Source organism: Spodoptera frugiperda, chromosome 25 (assembly GCF_023101765.2).
Source record: "Spodoptera frugiperda isolate SF20-4 chromosome 25, AGI-APGP_CSIRO_Sfru_2.0, whole genome shotgun sequence".
NCBI lineage: Eukaryota > Metazoa > Arthropoda > Insecta > Lepidoptera > Noctuidae > Spodoptera > Spodoptera frugiperda.
Window position 1 is genome coordinate 16,512,833 of NC_064236.1, and position 17,490 is coordinate 16,530,322.

The window sequence follows — 17,490 nt, forward strand, 5'->3', positions numbered from 1 at the left end:
TGACTAAAAACCACCCCGTTCCTACTCCTGCTTGTCGAGCCGGAGCCCCGGTAAACCCGCTAGGTAGTCCGCAGCTCCGGAGTCCTTTAGTCTGGAAGTGAATTTTCATAGGGCGTAGGTAGCCAACACTTACGATAGCGAGCTCTTATGAAACTCGCTTGAAAAGCACGATTGGTGACGAATGTATTTTACTCTGCCAGCAATGAGCAGCATTATGACAAAACAATAATTAACGAAACAATGTTCTGAAAATAATTAATGTAAATCATAAAATACATACGCTACTAAAGGAGGAGGGAGGAGGAGAAATATAATTTGAAACAGGTAGGTGTAGAAGTGTTAATTAATAAAACGATGAACATATAACATTATTTATTGTTTACAGATAGTTTCATAATATATTGAACAACAATTTATGCACATACAAAATAACCGCGGTTTTTCACTCCTTCGTCCATCATGCATACTTGGCTGTGGTTTGAATATTACGTATTACCTCAATACCTTTTAATATACAGGACCTACTAAACAATTGGGTACTATCCTCGGTCAAAAATAAATTATTACAACTTTTCAATACAATAAAATATTAAAAAATAATCACACTCTCATTCATAAATTTGATGAACGATTTAATTTTCGATGTTTTCTAGCTAAATTTCTAGAAATAAGTCTGCTATTTGACGTCAAAAACTTATGACGTCATAACGCACTATTTCATACAAAGTTCATAGAAAATATCGTTTTTGACGTTTCGAAAAAAGTATTGAATTTGACTAGTAGGAAAGTAGCCAATTATTCTTTACGTTCAAAGTCACCCTATGATCGAGGTCTTTTGTAACTTTAAAATTTCGTTCTGTGGACGGCGTCAGGGACCTGTGCCGCTCTTGTGACTTAATCGCCCTGCAGGAAACATGGCTTTTACCGGATGAGGTGCCGTACTTGAGTTCAATCGACAGTGAGTTTGGATATACAGGTACCTCGGCTGTGGACACGTCAGCGGGAATATTACGCGGAAGGCCGTTCGGTGGTGTCGCCCTCCTCTGGAGGAGCAGTGTTTTTCCCAATGTGTCAGTGCTACCGTGCGATAATACTCGCGTCTGTGCGATTAAAATCATTACAAGTGATCGGCCTGTGATTGAAAGTCTGTCGCAGTTTACGGACTGTCTGGGGACGGTGAGTGCTATAATAGATGAGTACGGTGTATAATCACGAACTTACACATTAATGGAGGTTAGACCACTGTATTGTTACGCAATCAGCAAAACATTCAGTCCTAAAGGCTTTTGTGAATTGTAACACGTTTTGGTCTGATCATTTCCCACTCATTATTGAATGAAATTTTAACTTATTAACACCAAAGCTATTTGCTAAAAGTATAAATAAAAACAATGTGTTATGGGGGAACAGAACTGATGAACAAATTGGGTTCCCTCTATCTGGCAGAATTTTAATGCTCCGAAATTTGATTGGCATAACACACTTGGCAGAATCTTCTTTAAACGAATATACATATGGCATAAACATCATTTAATATAATTATTGTTTTGCCGAATGTTTATATGTCCGAATTTACAAAGGCATACTTTTAAGATGATAGAATTTTATTTGGCATAATTACTTTTGGCAAAGTTTAATTTTGCATAATTTCAGATTTCAGAAAGTTTCACATAACGTTTATTTAGAGCGACGATTATTTGGCATAATTTCACTTGGCATATTAAGAATATGGTGGAATATCATTTGGAATAATTTTATTCGGCATAATTATTATCCTTTTTATAAAGTGTAATCATATTCTTAATCTTGAATTAATAATTGTCTTAAAAAGTCAATATATTGTACTACAAAAGTTAGTGAAGTCATAGAACCGAATCGCTGCAAAACCGACTGCATGTTGTCTTGTCTGCTCTACTCCTAGAGTGCAATTTAAAATCGCGTAGGCGCGGAGGGGTGAGGCGGCCCGCGGGCTGAGGAGTAGGCAGCTACGAGCGAGCGTGAGCGAAAGCTGTCTGCGACGATTAGCGCGCGTGGGACCGCCGGAGCCCTGCAGCGCCGGAGCCGTGACAGAAACCATGCTTGCTTGCATGCTGCTTGCTTGCTTGCTTGCATGCTTGTTTGTATGCTGCATGCTTGCGTGATAGATGAGTCTTTCAACTATTATGGATATTAAAAGTATGCTAAAAGATGACTCTAACTGTGAACATTCTGAGATGTGATGGTTCTACTTTTTAATTATTATGGCTATGAAATTTATACCAATAGATGATTCTGACAGTGAATATTCTGCAATATGTTGGTTCTACCTTTAAATTATTATAGGTATCAATTTATGCCTAAAGATGATTCTGACTTACAAAATTATGCGAATAATGGTATACCAAATGATTTTCTGCGAAATGAAGTTTCTGCTATACGTTGTTATGCAAAATAAAATTATGAACAAAAAAGTTCTGCTAATAAAGGTAGACCCGAAAAAATTGCGTTCTATGCAAAAGAATGTCATAGCAGACTAAGATGTGTAGATTTCCCTGCGGAGTTTGCGAGCTGTGCCGATGGATACTGTAATGACCCACACCATATTCTGGATAGGCTGTATTCTGACGTTGTATGGGCGTTGCGAGAGGCGGCAGCGGCGCCGACGACGGCTCGAGGAGGCACGCGTTCGGGGAGAGGTGTGAGTGGCCCACGCATTGCTGGCTGGAATAGGCATGTTAGCGGGGCTCACCGGGAGGCCAGGTCGAAGTTTCAAGTGTGGGTGATGAGTGGTAAGCCAAGGTCTGGGTGTGTATATGACGAAATGTACCAAACTCGAAAAATATTTAAGTCTCGACTTAAATGGTGTCAAAACCACCAGTTAATGTGTCAACAACACTCTGCGGTGGCAACTGGCAACACTAGCCAATGTGTCAACAACACTGCGGTGTTTTATTTAAATTAAATTATTTTTTTATACTTTGACGTGAAATATTAAAGGTAATCCACTTGACCAGTAGTTCAAAATCGGTGGTAATGTTATTACAGTGAACAATTAGGTCATTAAGTATATGTAAATTCGAACAGTACAAATTCCTAAATGTAAACAATGACCAGCTGATTCATCAATCAAATAATAATCACAAGACATTAAAACTTCGACGCTAAAATATTCGTTCGGAAACTGTGTCAATTCAAACTTTTTTTAGTTGCTATAATCAGTATGGATTCCGATTATATTACTTGCAAAACTAGTTCGCTAAATAACATTAGTAATATTCACGAAGAAGCAAGTATATTCGATAGCACAATGATGAGTTTACCAGATAGTTATCATAATAATAGTCAAACATTTCACGACCTGAATGAGAGAATTAAAATATTAACCAATGACCTACTAAGTGCTAACCAGGAAATAGAAAACCTAAATTCAGAGAATTTTCGTTTGAAAGCAGATCTCCAGAACTCCTTAAAAATAATTAAACAGTACATTTGATAGGAAAAGTGTAACACCTAAAATTATGAGTAAAAAGATCAGAAAAAGACCCATCAAAGCACAGAGGCGACAGGAGAGATATATATATATATAATCAGAACTTTAATAATTCTGCTAGTCCTGCACCTACACAAAATACACCAAATAATCTCAGCCCAAGGGTGTCTTCCCCTTATAGTATACCTTTGGACTCACCTATTATGTGTCAAAGTCTAGAAGGACCAATTAGGACTGGAGAATGCAGTGGTGTAACACCTGAAGAACATCGCGAGAATTTAAATATATGTATAAACATAGAACCATCACCAGACATCATCATCAGGGATACAAAGTAAGAGAAACTCTGCAAAAAAAATTTGACTGCACGGTTAGTGCGGTAGTTGGGCAACTGGCTGCCGCGCAACGGGTAGCGGATTCGATTCCCGCACGGAGCAACTCTTTGTGTGATCCACTAATTATTGTTTCGGATCTGGGTGTCATGTGTATGTGAACTTGTATGTTTGTAAACGCACCCACGACACAGGAGAAAATCCTAGTGTGGGGCAACGTTTATCTTAAAAAAATAAAGCTGACTGGAGAAGAATGTATAATATCCTGTTACTCGAAATATGGAGCTCCCCTGAGGGAGGTACTAGCAGCAGCAAAAGACGAAATTAGGAAATTGAACAGTAGTGATTTTATAATTATACTAGCAGGAATTAATGATAAAAACCCTATTGAACTTTTGTTTTCACAGAAAGAGTTTTTAAGCAACACGTGTAAACCAAATATAATAATCTCAGAAGTACCACGTAACAAATGTCTTAACGAGAAAAAACTAAATTATGAAGTAAAAGGTCATTGGGCGGAATCCGACCCGGTCGCGGACACGAATGAAAATGATATCAAATGAAAGAGTATAAATTTACTTAACATTAGGTATAGTTATTTTTTTTTAAATCCATGGGAAAAAAAAGTTAGAGCCAAAAATAGACGAAATTAAGTCGCAACCTTGACATAATTCCCAAATCGCTTAATAGAGCTGAAAATTAGTATAGATGTTAACTACTTGACTATAAACAAAATGTCAAAAATCCTCATCGATTTGACTTTTACTAAGAGAAATATTCAAGGTCAAAAGGTCAAAATTATGTTTTTTTCTATTTTTCTCGAAGACGGTAAGTTTTATCGTACAAATATGTTCGACGGAGTTGTAGATCATACAATTTTCTACAAAAATGGTTCATCAGTTATACTCTTACGACTTTCCATTCGTGAGATATCGCGGTTTTAACTAAATAAATCACATTTTAAATAATACTCGCGCGGTTTTACCTTCTGCTCGGCTCCTATTAATTGTATGTAGCATTATGTTTTATAGGATAAGCATAAGTTGATAAATGGATTTATTAATAAAAAAAATAGTCGATTCGGATTACTAGTTCTGGAGATTAGCGTGTTCTAACAAATTCTTCAGCTTATAATATTTGTACTACTTCTGCGCAGTTTCCATCGATGCTCGCCTACTATTAAGCGTAATGTTTCATAAATTATAATCTTCCTCAATAAATAGACTATCAAACACAAAAGAAGTAATTCGATTTGCTCTTGTAGTTTTGGAGATTTGTGCGTTCAAAGAAACAAACTCTTTAGCTTATACATTAGCTTAATAAGTAATCCGGCGCTGTTTCAATTGCTCTGCTCAATTCTTATAGACCATTATTGTATTGTGTTGGCTATAAAACATCACGCTATGATAACTAGGAGCCGAGCAACGGGTAAAACCGCGCGGGAGTGGTACTGATATTTAAGACTAAAGAGTTAATTATTATGTTATCGGCTTACTCACGTAATTGTTTGACGAGGAACTCTACTAGTTTCAAGCCATGCTAGAGGCTCATATTCATGAGCAGCATTCCTCGATACACGACGCGGCGATTGTCGCGCTGCTACTGGTAGCGCTGTACCTATGTACTGTAGCGCTGCTTGAAACTAATCGAGTTCCTCGTCAAACAATTACGTGAGTTAGCCGATAACATAATAATTAATGTAGTATGTCTCACGAAAGTTACAAAAAAAACTAAAGAGTTAGTTTGAATCTCCTAACGCGCTAATCTCCAGAACAACAACTACTGCGAATTGATTTTTATGTTTTAGATAGTTCACTTATTGAGGAAAGTTTTTTAGGCTATAAAATGTTACGTGACGATCAACAGTGGCCGAGCAGCGGATAAGACCGAGCGGGAGTATCACTATTATTTTAAGCTGAATAGTTTGTTTGGACGCACTAATCTCTAGATCCGTTCGTATCAAATTATTATTTTTGGGTTGAATTGTCTATTTATCGAGAAAGGCTATACGCTATAAAACATCTCGCTACAATTAATATGAGTCGAGTAGCAGCTGAAACTGTGCGGGAGTAGTAATAATATTTAAAGTTGAAGAGTTTGTTTGAACACGCTTATCTCAAGAACTTTTGACCTGAATCGAATTATTATTTTTGTGTTAAATAGTTTATTTATTGACTATAATCAATAGGAGCCGCGCAGCAGGTAAAATCGCGCGGGAGTTGCGAGTATTGTAGTAAACTGTGATTTATTTGATTAAAACCGTGATATCTCACGAATGAAAAGTCGTAAGAGTATAACTGATGAACCATTTTTGTAGAAAATTGTATGATCTACAACTCCGTCGAACATATTTGTACGATAAAACTTACCGTCTTCGAGAAAAATAGAAAAAAACATAATTTTGACCTTTTGACCTTGAATATTTTTTTTACTTAAGGTGGGATAGATGGGGATTTTTGACATTTTGTTTATAATGATGTACTTAACGTCTATGCCAATTTTCAGCTCTATGCGAATTATGTTAAAGATATTGATCACGCCGAATAAATAATTATGTATAAGTTTATTTTTCTCCATACTCCCACATCCCACAAGAAAGCGACCTTTACCATGATAAACTAGACACATTTTATTCATATATCCCGATAATTTCATTTCTGTCCGCCGTGGGTTTTTTTCCCATACAATTTGACCTTTGCGTGTAATAACTTTAAAAATGCTCTGTAATGATACTCAAACGCATTTTTCCGCTCTATACGGCTCAGTCACTCTTAAAAGAAATTCTCCGTGTGGATTATAAACTAAAGTATGATTTATATTGTAAGAATTTTGACAATAATAATTTAGAACGTACACAGGCATTAAATGATAGGGGCACCCAGACCGATGTTGATCAACGTAATGCTAGTACCGTAGTAACTGATACAACACAATCAAATGATCTTTTTCGTGTACAACAAAATTAGTAAAGAGAACATGGAAAAATTCAATAATTGCCTAAATGCTTTAAGTTTTAACAGTGTGTTTACTAGCGATGATCCAAATATACCTTTTGACTTTTATGATGATTTTTGTCTATTTTATAAATTATGTTTCCCTAAAATGTATGCCAAAATTAATGCGAAAACCATGGATATCTAAAGGTATCAGACTATGTTGCAAGCGTAAACGTCAACTATTATGGCAGTATCGAAAAAACCGAACAGAACATAATAAAAAGACCTTTAAAAATTAGTCAGTAAGGTTACATCGTATTATTAAGTTTACCCAGAAAACCAAGAATGATAATTACATAAGTACCTCAAAAAACAAAAGCAAAGCCACGTGGACTGTAATTAACAGAAATAAAATGAATGTACCTAAACAAGAAATACAACAAATAAATATAAATGGAATTACAATTAATGATCCCCTCAAAATAGCCAATGAATTTATGAATATTTTATTAATCAAATTACCAAATTAGTCTCACATAATACACCAATTAATATTTCAAGTGCATGCAATTCAATATTTATGAAACCCACTACTCCAAATGACGTTCTAAATGTAGTTAAAAATCTAATGGTGCTCCCACACAAGATTTATATAACGTTATACAACATTGTGTAACATTTATAACAGCATGTAACATACTCTACAACCACTGTTATAATTTGTTTAAACACAAATGTTATTGTTACACATTGTTGTATAACGTTATATAACCGCTGTGTGGGAGCACCTTATAAAAGCTATATCTAAGGGCAAGTCCCCTGGCCATGATGGTCTCAGCATCGAGCATTTAGTTCACGCTGGCCCACACATAAATAGAATATTGGCAATGTTTTATACACTGTGCGTGCGCCATTCATACTTACCACCGGATTTCATGAAAACCATAGTAATCCCTGTAGTGAAAAATAAAACGGGTGATATTGCCGACAAATCAAACTACAGGCCAATTTCTCTTGCAACGATTATTGCAAAGGTTTTTGACGGTCTGCTTAATACACAGTTACACAAGTACCTGGACCTGCACGACAATCAGTTTGGGTTTCGACCTCGACTGTCAACTGAGAGTGCAATACTGTGTCTTAAGCATACCGTCAGATTCTATACAGACCGGAAAACTCCCGTGCACGCGTGCTTCCTCGACCTGTCCAGGGCTTTTGACCTGGTGTCGTATGACATCCTGTGGGCCAAACTTGAGGGAATAAACCTACCATGTGACCTATTAAAAGTTTTTAAGTACTGGTACAGGCATCAGGTCAATAGTGTTAAATGGGCGGGTGCAATGTCGGAGCCTTATCGGCTCGAGTGCGGGGTGAGGCAGGGGGGGTTGACGTCCCCTTCCCTGTTTAACCTGTACATGAATGACTTGATCGTCGCGCTCAGCAGTCAACGTGTCGGATGCCATGTAGGTGGAGTTTGTGTTAATAATCTCAGTTACGCTGACGACATGGTGTTGCTGAGCGCGTCGGTCTGTGGCCTCAGGAAGCTAGTACGGACCTGCGAGGAATATGCCTTAGGTCATGGGTTAAGGTACAATGTGACCAAAAGGAGGAGGACATATAGTTACGACCGACCTCAGGGACAATGCTGACATGGAGCGGGAACGGAGGGCCCTGTCAGTGCGGGCGAATATGGTCGCGCGTAAGTTGTTTGCACGCTGTTATGTTAGAGGTGAAGATAACGTCCCTCTACACGTGTAGCCTGTGGGCGGAGTACACGTGCGCATCGCACGGGGCCCGAACGCGTCCAGTTCAACAACGCGTTCAGGGCTGTATTGCAGCTGCCCCGCTACTGCAGCGCCTCAGGTATGTTTGCTGAGGCACGCACAGATTGCTTCTACGCGACCATGCGCAAGCGGGCCGCGTCTCTAGTGCGTAGGGTGCGGGGCAGCACCAATGCAGTCCTGGCGATGATCGCGGACCGGATGGACTGCCCGTATATACGGCATTGTTCGGATAGGCATGTTGCCGTCTGTAGAGCCTATTAAGTGTAAGAATATTTATTTAATATTTTATTGTTAGTTGTAATGGTGTTTTATGTACCTATGTATAGGTATATTTTGTAATTCTGTGTACTCAACTTATGAGCTAAGGTTGCCCGAAATAAATGTATTTTATTTTATTTTTTATTATTACAATGCGCAACGGTCAACTGTCAAGCCTATCAGTCAGTTGCAGGAACGATCATTAAATTTTTAAAGTGACTTTAAATATTAATGAAGCTTTAAAGTGTTGCACAAAGAAGTATTTCTATCTCATTTTAATGCCGGATTAACTTTAATTAAAGAAACGTCAAATCGGGACTTTAGCCTATTTTTTACGTTGCACAAAACGTCATTAGCGCTAAAGGAGCATTAAATTGACAGTTTGGGGTTATAATTTTTAATGGCTAGTCAAACATCCATTAAACTTGTTATTAAACTCTCAATTCTTTTGTAAATAGTGCTAGTAATATTTTTTTACTTTATTACAGTATTATTTTGTCCCTTTCATCTTTATCCGCTCCTTCCACGACGACGTCGTGTAATTCCAGATAGGATAAATTTATTTGAAAAACATGACGGAGAAGAGTTTCGTGTGAGATACAGGATTTCTAAAGCTTTACACATTTGCGAGATACTCAATTTACAAACAAACTCGAAGAAATAGAGCCATCGATGGCCTCACATAGTTATTGATATGTTTGAGATTCTTCGCTACTGGATCTGCCGAAGATCAGCTTCCTGCCAAACATAGGCCTTCCTTAGTGTTAACAACCACTAGCAACACCAGACAGATATAATGTAGGATGTAATTATAATATAATAGTATTTAATTACTGAGTACTATTCATAGGAATAAATATATTAAACCTTTTTCGTCATTTCATATTAAACCTTTTTCGTCATTTCATAGACTACATAAACTGTTTAAAATAAATGTTAGCTGACATGGAACGTCAAATGATATATTTAAAAACCGGCCAAGTGCGAGTCGGACTCGCCCATGAAGGGTTCCGTAACAGCAAGTAGATGACATATTATAAAAGTTACAAAATAACTTGGTTTTACATAGTGTTTGTATGAACGACAAAATTATATTTACGGTTTTTGATATCTCGTTCAAACCAATTTTCGTTGTTAGTTTCTATTGAAATCTACACCATATATTTTTTTTTGTTTTTTCACTCTCTTATTTTAAAAGTTAGAGGGGGGGGGGCACTCATTTTTCCTCTTTGGAAGCGTCTAACTTTCAAACGGTTGATTTTGACGAAAAATGGTTTTGGGAACCTTTTGGATGGGTGTCTATGGATATGTCTTTTTTAAAGACATTACTTTAAAAAAGACATATCCATAGACACCCATCACGGGTATGTTAGCTGAAAAAAAATTTTTTTGAATCAGTTCCATGTATGGATGTAAAAACCCTTTAATTTTTAAATTTAATAATTTTTATTCAAAATTCGAATAGCGGTTATCGAAATACATCAACCTACAGAGTTTCAACTATGTAGGCCCAACAGTTTCGGAAATAAATGGCTGTGACATACGGACGGACAGACAGACAGACAAACATGACGAATCTATAAGGGTTCCGTTTTTTGCCATTGGCTACGGAACCCTAAAAATGGCGGAAAATAATTAATTCGAATACTGGTCGATGAGACGGATTGTTGGTTTATAATAGTTCTGTAAAAATAAATTGTAATTCCTGAAATGTTATGAATTTCATTTAATCTTCTCGCATCTTGAAATAACATTCGGTATTTCCATATCATGCTAGGGGAATAGGTGTATTAATAGATGTATATACCTTGTATATTTTTAAGAATAAATAAAACGACTAATCTTGTTTTAAATTAATTTATTTTATTAGATATTTATTTTACTAAAATACCATACCGTCATTACATGGGGGCAATTCGTACTTCCTCTGTGGGTGCAATATTATACCATTCTTTGGTTAATTCTTTGCTTAAAAAGTTAGTACAAGGGCGATGCATACTGCCTGAACCAGCCTGTATTGCACCAGATACCATGGTTAATGAATAATGCTGAAAATTCTTTCTACAAAAGGAAAACTCGAGACGAGTCCAATTCTCAATTAATCACAACAATAACAAACACCTGGAAGCTACGTTAAATCTTCTCTCTTACAAACGCTGTTACGATACCAATGAAAGATAATTCAACACCACATTAAAGCAATTGATAATATTTTTATCGTAAAAAATTGGATTTTTCCTAAATACAGAGATGACAGAAACGCTCATGATGTCAATATTGACAACTAGGGCTGGCGATCTAGGAATTTCTTCCCGCGAACCAAAAAGGTTGATACCTATTTTAAATCGGAACACATAATTGAATCGGTCAGTGAATTAGAATAAGATTTGATATTTATATGTATTCCACTATTAAGATACTACAAAAAACATTTAATAGTAGCTAATTAAATTAACACATATGCTTAATCTGTCAAATATAGAGATATTTAATCAAATACAAAATATAGATATAGCTATTACGTAAATAATGTAATTAGCTCTGAAAAAACTCATAACTGAGTCTTAATTTACAAGTAACTAAGTAGTAACAAATGGTATTGTATTGATTTTTATAGTGTCCTTTAACTACATGAAATAAATCCAAACACAATCGATAAATCGTCATTTTAAAAAATCGGTTTCTTTCGAAGCGGGATTCGCTTCCTTCCATCCTTAATGACAATTTACATTCAATCAGTTCCAGAGAGTATACAAATACTACGTAATCAGTTCATTCAAAATATGTGTTTTAACTTGCAACACTTTTTAATGTCGTCTTTAGTTAAAGTCCCATTAAAGGGACCCGCAACAGTTTTGTGCAACGTCTTTAAATTTAATGGAATATTAGCGATAATGACGGATTAACTAATGTCGAATTTAAAGACAGTTTTCTGCAACTGACTGTTTATGTATTACATTCATCCTACAACAATTAGGTATTTGTAAATATTTGAAAACATTTATATTTTAAGCCACTACAATGCTGTAACTGTAAGAATATAAAACAAAGATGGTAAGATTATCAGTGGAACAATACATTTCACTATATACATATCTTAATATTTATACATATCTTATGAGTATTATAAGTATTTTTTGGCTTTTATTTATCGAGTACATCTTAAAGCTACCTACATAGATAGTAAGACTATACTGAAGAATATTAAACAATGTTTCTCATTAATTATTATGTTATGGGCTTACTCACGTAATGTTTTGACGAGGAACTCGACTAGTTTGACGAAGAACTCAGTATCAGCGCGACAATCGCCGCGTCGTGTGTCTCGGAATGCTGCTCATGAATATGAGCCTCTAGCATGGCTTGAAACTAGTCGAGTTCCTCGTCAAAACATTACGTGACTAACAGTCAGTTGCAGAAAACTGTCTTTAAATTCGACATTAGTTAATCCGTCATTATCGCTAATATTCCATTAAATTTACAGTCAGTTGCAGAAAACTGTCTTTAAATTCGACATTAGTTAATCCGTCATTATCGCTAATATTCCATTAAATTTAAAGACGTTGCACAAAACTGTTGCGGGTCCCTTTAATGGGACTTTAACTAAAGACGACATTAAAAAGTGTTGCAAGTTAAAACACATATTTTGAATGAACTGATTACGTAGTATTTGTATACTCTCTGGAACTGATTGAATGTAAATTGTCATTAAGGATGGAAGGAAGCGAATCCCGCTTCGAAAGAAACCGATTTTTTAAAATGACGATTTATCGATTGTGTTTGGATTTATTTCATGTAGTTAAAGGACACTATAAAAATCAATACAATACCATTTGTTACTACTTAGTTACTTGTAAATTAAGACTCAGTTATGAGTTTTTTCAGAGCTAATTACATTATTTACGTAATACCTATATCTATATTTTGTATTTGATTAAATATCTCTATATTTGACAGATTAAGCATATGTGTTAATTTAATTAGCTACTATTAAATGTATTTTGTAGTGTCTTAATAGTGGAATACATATAAATATCAAATCTTATTCTAATTCACTGACCGATTCAATTATGTGTTCCGATTTAAAATAGGTATCAACCTTTTTGGTTCGCGGGAAGAAATTCCTAGATCGCCAGCCCTAGTTGTCAATATTGACATCATGAGCGTTTCTGTCATCTCTGTATTTAGGAAAAATCCAATTTTTTACGATAAAAATATTATCAATTGCTTTAATGTGGTGTTGAATTATCTTTCATTGGTATCGTAACAGCGTTTGTAAGAGAGAAGATTTAACGTAGCTTCCAGGTGTTTGTTATTGTTGTGATTAATTGAGAATTGGACTCGTCTCGAGTTTTCCTTTTGTAGAAAGAATTTTCAGCATTATTCATTAACCATGGTATCTGGTGCAATACAGGCTGGTTCAGGCAGTATGCATCGCCCTTGTACTAACTTTTTAAGCAAAGAATTAACCAAAGAATGGTATAATATTGCACCCACAGAGGAAGTACGAATTGCCCCCATGTAATGACGGTATGGTATTTTAGTAAAATAAATATCTAATAAAATAAATTAATTTAAAACAAGATTAGTCGTTTTATTTATTCTTAAAAATATACAAGGTATATACATCTATTAATACACCTATTCCCCTAGCATGATATGGAAATACCGAATGTTATTTCAAGATGCGAGAAGATTAAATGAAATTCATAACATTTCAGGAATTACAATTTATTTTTACAGAACTATTATAAACCAACAATCCGTCTCATCGACCAATATTCGAATTAATTATTTTCCGCCATTTTTAGGGTTCCGTAGCCAATGGCAAAAAACGGAACCCTTATAGATTCGTCATGTTTGTCTGTCTGTCATTTATTTCCGAAACTGTTGGGCCTACATAGTTGAAACTCTGTAGGTTGATGTATTTCGATAACCGCTATTCGAATTTTGAATAAAAATTATTAAATTTAAAAATTAAAGGGTTTTTACATCCATACATGGAACTGATTCAAAAAAATTTTTTTCAGCTAACATACCCGTGATGGGTGTCTATGGATATGTCTTTAAAAAAGACATAAAGGTTCCCAAAACCATTTTTCGTCAAAATCAACCGTTTGAAAGTTAGACGCTTCCAAAGAGGAAAAATGAGTGCCCCCCCCCCTGTAACTTTTAAAATAAGAGAGTGAAAAAACAAAAAAAAATATATGGTGTAGATTTCAATAGAAACTAACAACGAAAATTGGTTTGAACGAGATATCAAAAACCGTAAATATAACTTTGTCGTTCATACAAACACTATGTAAAACCAAGTTATTTTGTAACTTTTATAATATGGCATCTACTTGCTGTTACGGAACCCTTCATGGGCGAGTCCGACTCGCACTTGGCCGGTTTTTAAATATATCATTTGACGTTCCATTTCAGCTAACATTTATTTTAAACAGTTTATGTAGTCTATGAAATGACGAAAAAGGTTTAATATGAAATGACGAAAAAGGTTTAATATATTTATTCCTATGAATAGTACTCAGTAATTAAATACTATTATATTATAATTACATCCTACATTATATCTGTCTGGTGTTGCTAGAGGTTGTTAACACTAAGGAAGGCCTATGTTTGGCAGGAAGCTGATCTTCGGCAGATCCAGTAGCGAAGAATCTCAAACATATCAATAACTATGTGAGGCCATCAATGGCTCTATTTCTTCGAGTTTGTTTGTAAATTGAGTATCTCGCAAATGTGTAAAGCTTTAGAAATCCTGTATCTCACACGAAACTCTTCTCCGTCATGTTTTTCAAATAAATTTATCCTATCTGGAATTACACGACGTCGTCGTGGAAGGAGCGGATAAAGATGAAAGGGACAAAATAATACTGTAATAAAGTAAAAAAATATTACTAGCACTATTTACAAAAGAATTCAGAGTTTAATAACAAGTTTAATGGATGTTTGACTAGGCATTAAAAATTATAACCCCAAACTGTCAATTTAATGCTCCTTTAGCGCTAATGACGTTTTGTGCAACGTAAAAAATAGGCTAAAGTCCCGATTTGACGTTTCTTTAATTAAAGTTAATCCGGCATTAAAATGAGATAGAAATACTTCTTTGTGCAACACTTTAAAGCTTCATTAATATTTAAAGTCACTTTAAAAATTTAATGATCGTTCCTGCAACTGACTGAAGCCGATAACATAATAATTAATTTAGTATGTCTCACGAAAGTTACAATAAAATCAATGTTTCTCAAAAATAGCCCCTTGGCACGGTGTGAAATGAGTTGAGTTTCTCTTCAAACAGTTACGCGAGTTAGCCGAAAAACATAAAATTTATGTAATTGTATAATTATAATACAAAAATTAAACAGTGTCAATACAAAATATAAATCTGGTGTAAAATGAACAACCACAACTAGCTATTACGTACATTTTCTATTGCCGAATAAAATCCAGCTATCTTTAACAAATAAATGTTTACTCGAAACAAAAAAATGTTCACTCGAAATTTTACAACATTATCAAATAATCTCAGTTATTATTCATTGGAAATAAAATCACTAAACTGTACCTAACCGAATTGATTCGAAACAAATACTTAAGTAATGAAATAATGGTTTTAGTACGTGGACAATGTTATATTGCGAAGTAAATATGTGTATTTCCACTTTAATTCCAATCTTACATACCAGCAAACTAAAAATTTCTAAGATTAAAAAAAAACAGCAAATCGAGATGAATAGAGTCAGTACTTATTGGAATTTAATATGACGGATAATTGCTGCACGCTATTGTTGATAGCGAACAAAGTCCATAGTTCACAAAGTATTTTCTGTTTTGGAATTCTTAACAACAGGACGAGTTTAAGACACCAGTGATTATATCCTACTCCTAGATCATCACAAAAATGAGAACTTTATCTACTACATAACACCAGAAAAGACGTTAAATACAGGTGTATATGTGTATTATACACATTGGTACCGCATAGGCCTACTACGAAGTCCTCTTAGAATACGAAGCTAGTTAAATTGCAACGGAAAACAAACACAAACTAATTATAACCGATGCTATAATACCATTTATAAAAGTATTTCCCTATAAGACCACTACGATTAATATTTCATCTAACGCGCGAATCAATCGTTCAATTTTACACATCAATTTAAAACTTCTACTTATTTATATACCATTTAATTTCGATACAATTAAGAGATATTTTCATTAAACTTACTTATAGTCATATATCCCTAGTATTCTGACATTTAACATGGAAACCTGGTCATTCAGAGTAGCCTGAAACAAGACGGCGTAATAATGCCCTGAACTTCGGTGTCTTTAAGGAGCGATCTTCTAATAAATCTTCTCTCATGTTGGAGATAGATAAATGCAGTTAGTCTTTGGGTAATGCACTGTCGCTTTTTCCTCTAGAATATACCCTGTATGCTGTTTTGGAGCCCAGCATTCTGTCCAGTAAACTATGTTTAGCTCTCCGCCTATGTGTTAAGACTTCTCGACAAAGTTCGTGGAATACTTCTCCTACTTGGTTCACTTGTTCAGCGGCCGCTACTTCAGCAAAATTGCACTCGAAGTCCTTAGCAAGGATCTCTCCCTCTTCTGGACTCACCTGTGAAGAGAGTAATAATAGTTTCATTAAGTCAATACGAAATAACTTTAAACAAATGTTTGTGCATATCAGAATTGTTAAAAGAATTACATGCACGAATATTGATCTATAATAATATATATATTGTAAGTAATTAGATTGTGAAAAAACATAATTTGATCTCAATCAATCGTGGCAGGAGGGTTGAGGGAGGGTTCATAGTTAATGTACGATTTCTGTCCATTACTGGATGTTGGTATGCCCATTAGGCAAAGGTGTAATAGGTGTAAAAGGGGGGTTATGCGATAAGCCCCCCCACCTCCCACATCTGCCTGCAATCTGGGCAGGGATAAATACCAAATGCTATGCTTATGCGTAGACCAGGACCTCAAAAAATGAGTTTGTATGAAAAATCATGTACTATTGATAAAATATACTAGTAAAGTCAAATGAATGCTTTGTGACGAACCCTATTCGAAACTCAATACAATGAGATACGCTTCAATTGTCCAATTGTTCGTTTCATAGTATTTAAAATTGTATTATAGCACGTATATACGTTATATTATGTCAGTAAACTTTTTCAGAAGACACGATATGAACTAGGCGTGTGAAACTAAAATGTGGATTAATATATATGTTACAGCCATAGTGATTAAATAGCCTTTATATATAATAACTGGTCATTATATACAAAAGCCAAATTCACTAGACAATGTAATAAACGAATCACATGTGTAACTCAAAATCTCACAAGAGCCTTACTTGTAAGAATAACTTGTAAGAATACAAATAGTCTTTAAGATTACATACTAATTTGTTTTGGCAAAAATTTGATTCGCAAAACGTTAGTAAGCCTAGTGGCTATTTGGATAACGTTAGTAAGCCTAATTACTTATGTAGGAAATGGTGGTGATGAACTTGTAGTGCCCTAAACATAATTCTGATCAAACTAATTTGCTGTAGTCTATGTAACAGTTAAATAATAATGTTGGTTAAAACTTTAATATGCTGTGCAATAAAAGTTCGTGACAGAAGCGAATTGCTACAAAACCGACTTCACGTAGTGTTGTTTGTCCTACCCCTAAGGTGTAATTTAAAATAG

General features: G+C 35.0%; 2 protein-coding genes across 2 annotated transcripts in view; both read right to left on the reverse strand.

The window, feature by feature from the left end:
• LOC118267604 (calcium-binding mitochondrial carrier protein SCaMC-2) overlaps positions 1-17,490 on the reverse strand; it is a 160,851-nt gene that overhangs the window by 109,629 nt on the left and 33,732 nt on the right. The window lies entirely within an intron of this gene.
• LOC118265878 (ras-related and estrogen-regulated growth inhibitor) overlaps positions 10,621-17,490 on the reverse strand; it is a 42,699-nt gene continuing 35,829 nt past the window's right edge. Inside the window, exons 5-6 of the mRNA XM_050704015.1 lie at positions 14,965-16,406; positions 10,621-12,180 (exon numbers count right to left, since the gene is read on the reverse strand). Coding sequence (XP_050559972.1) covers positions 16,173-16,406 — 234 coding nt within the window. The 3' untranslated portion in view covers positions 10,621-12,180; positions 14,965-16,172. The remainder of the gene's footprint in view (positions 12,181-14,964; positions 16,407-17,490) is intronic.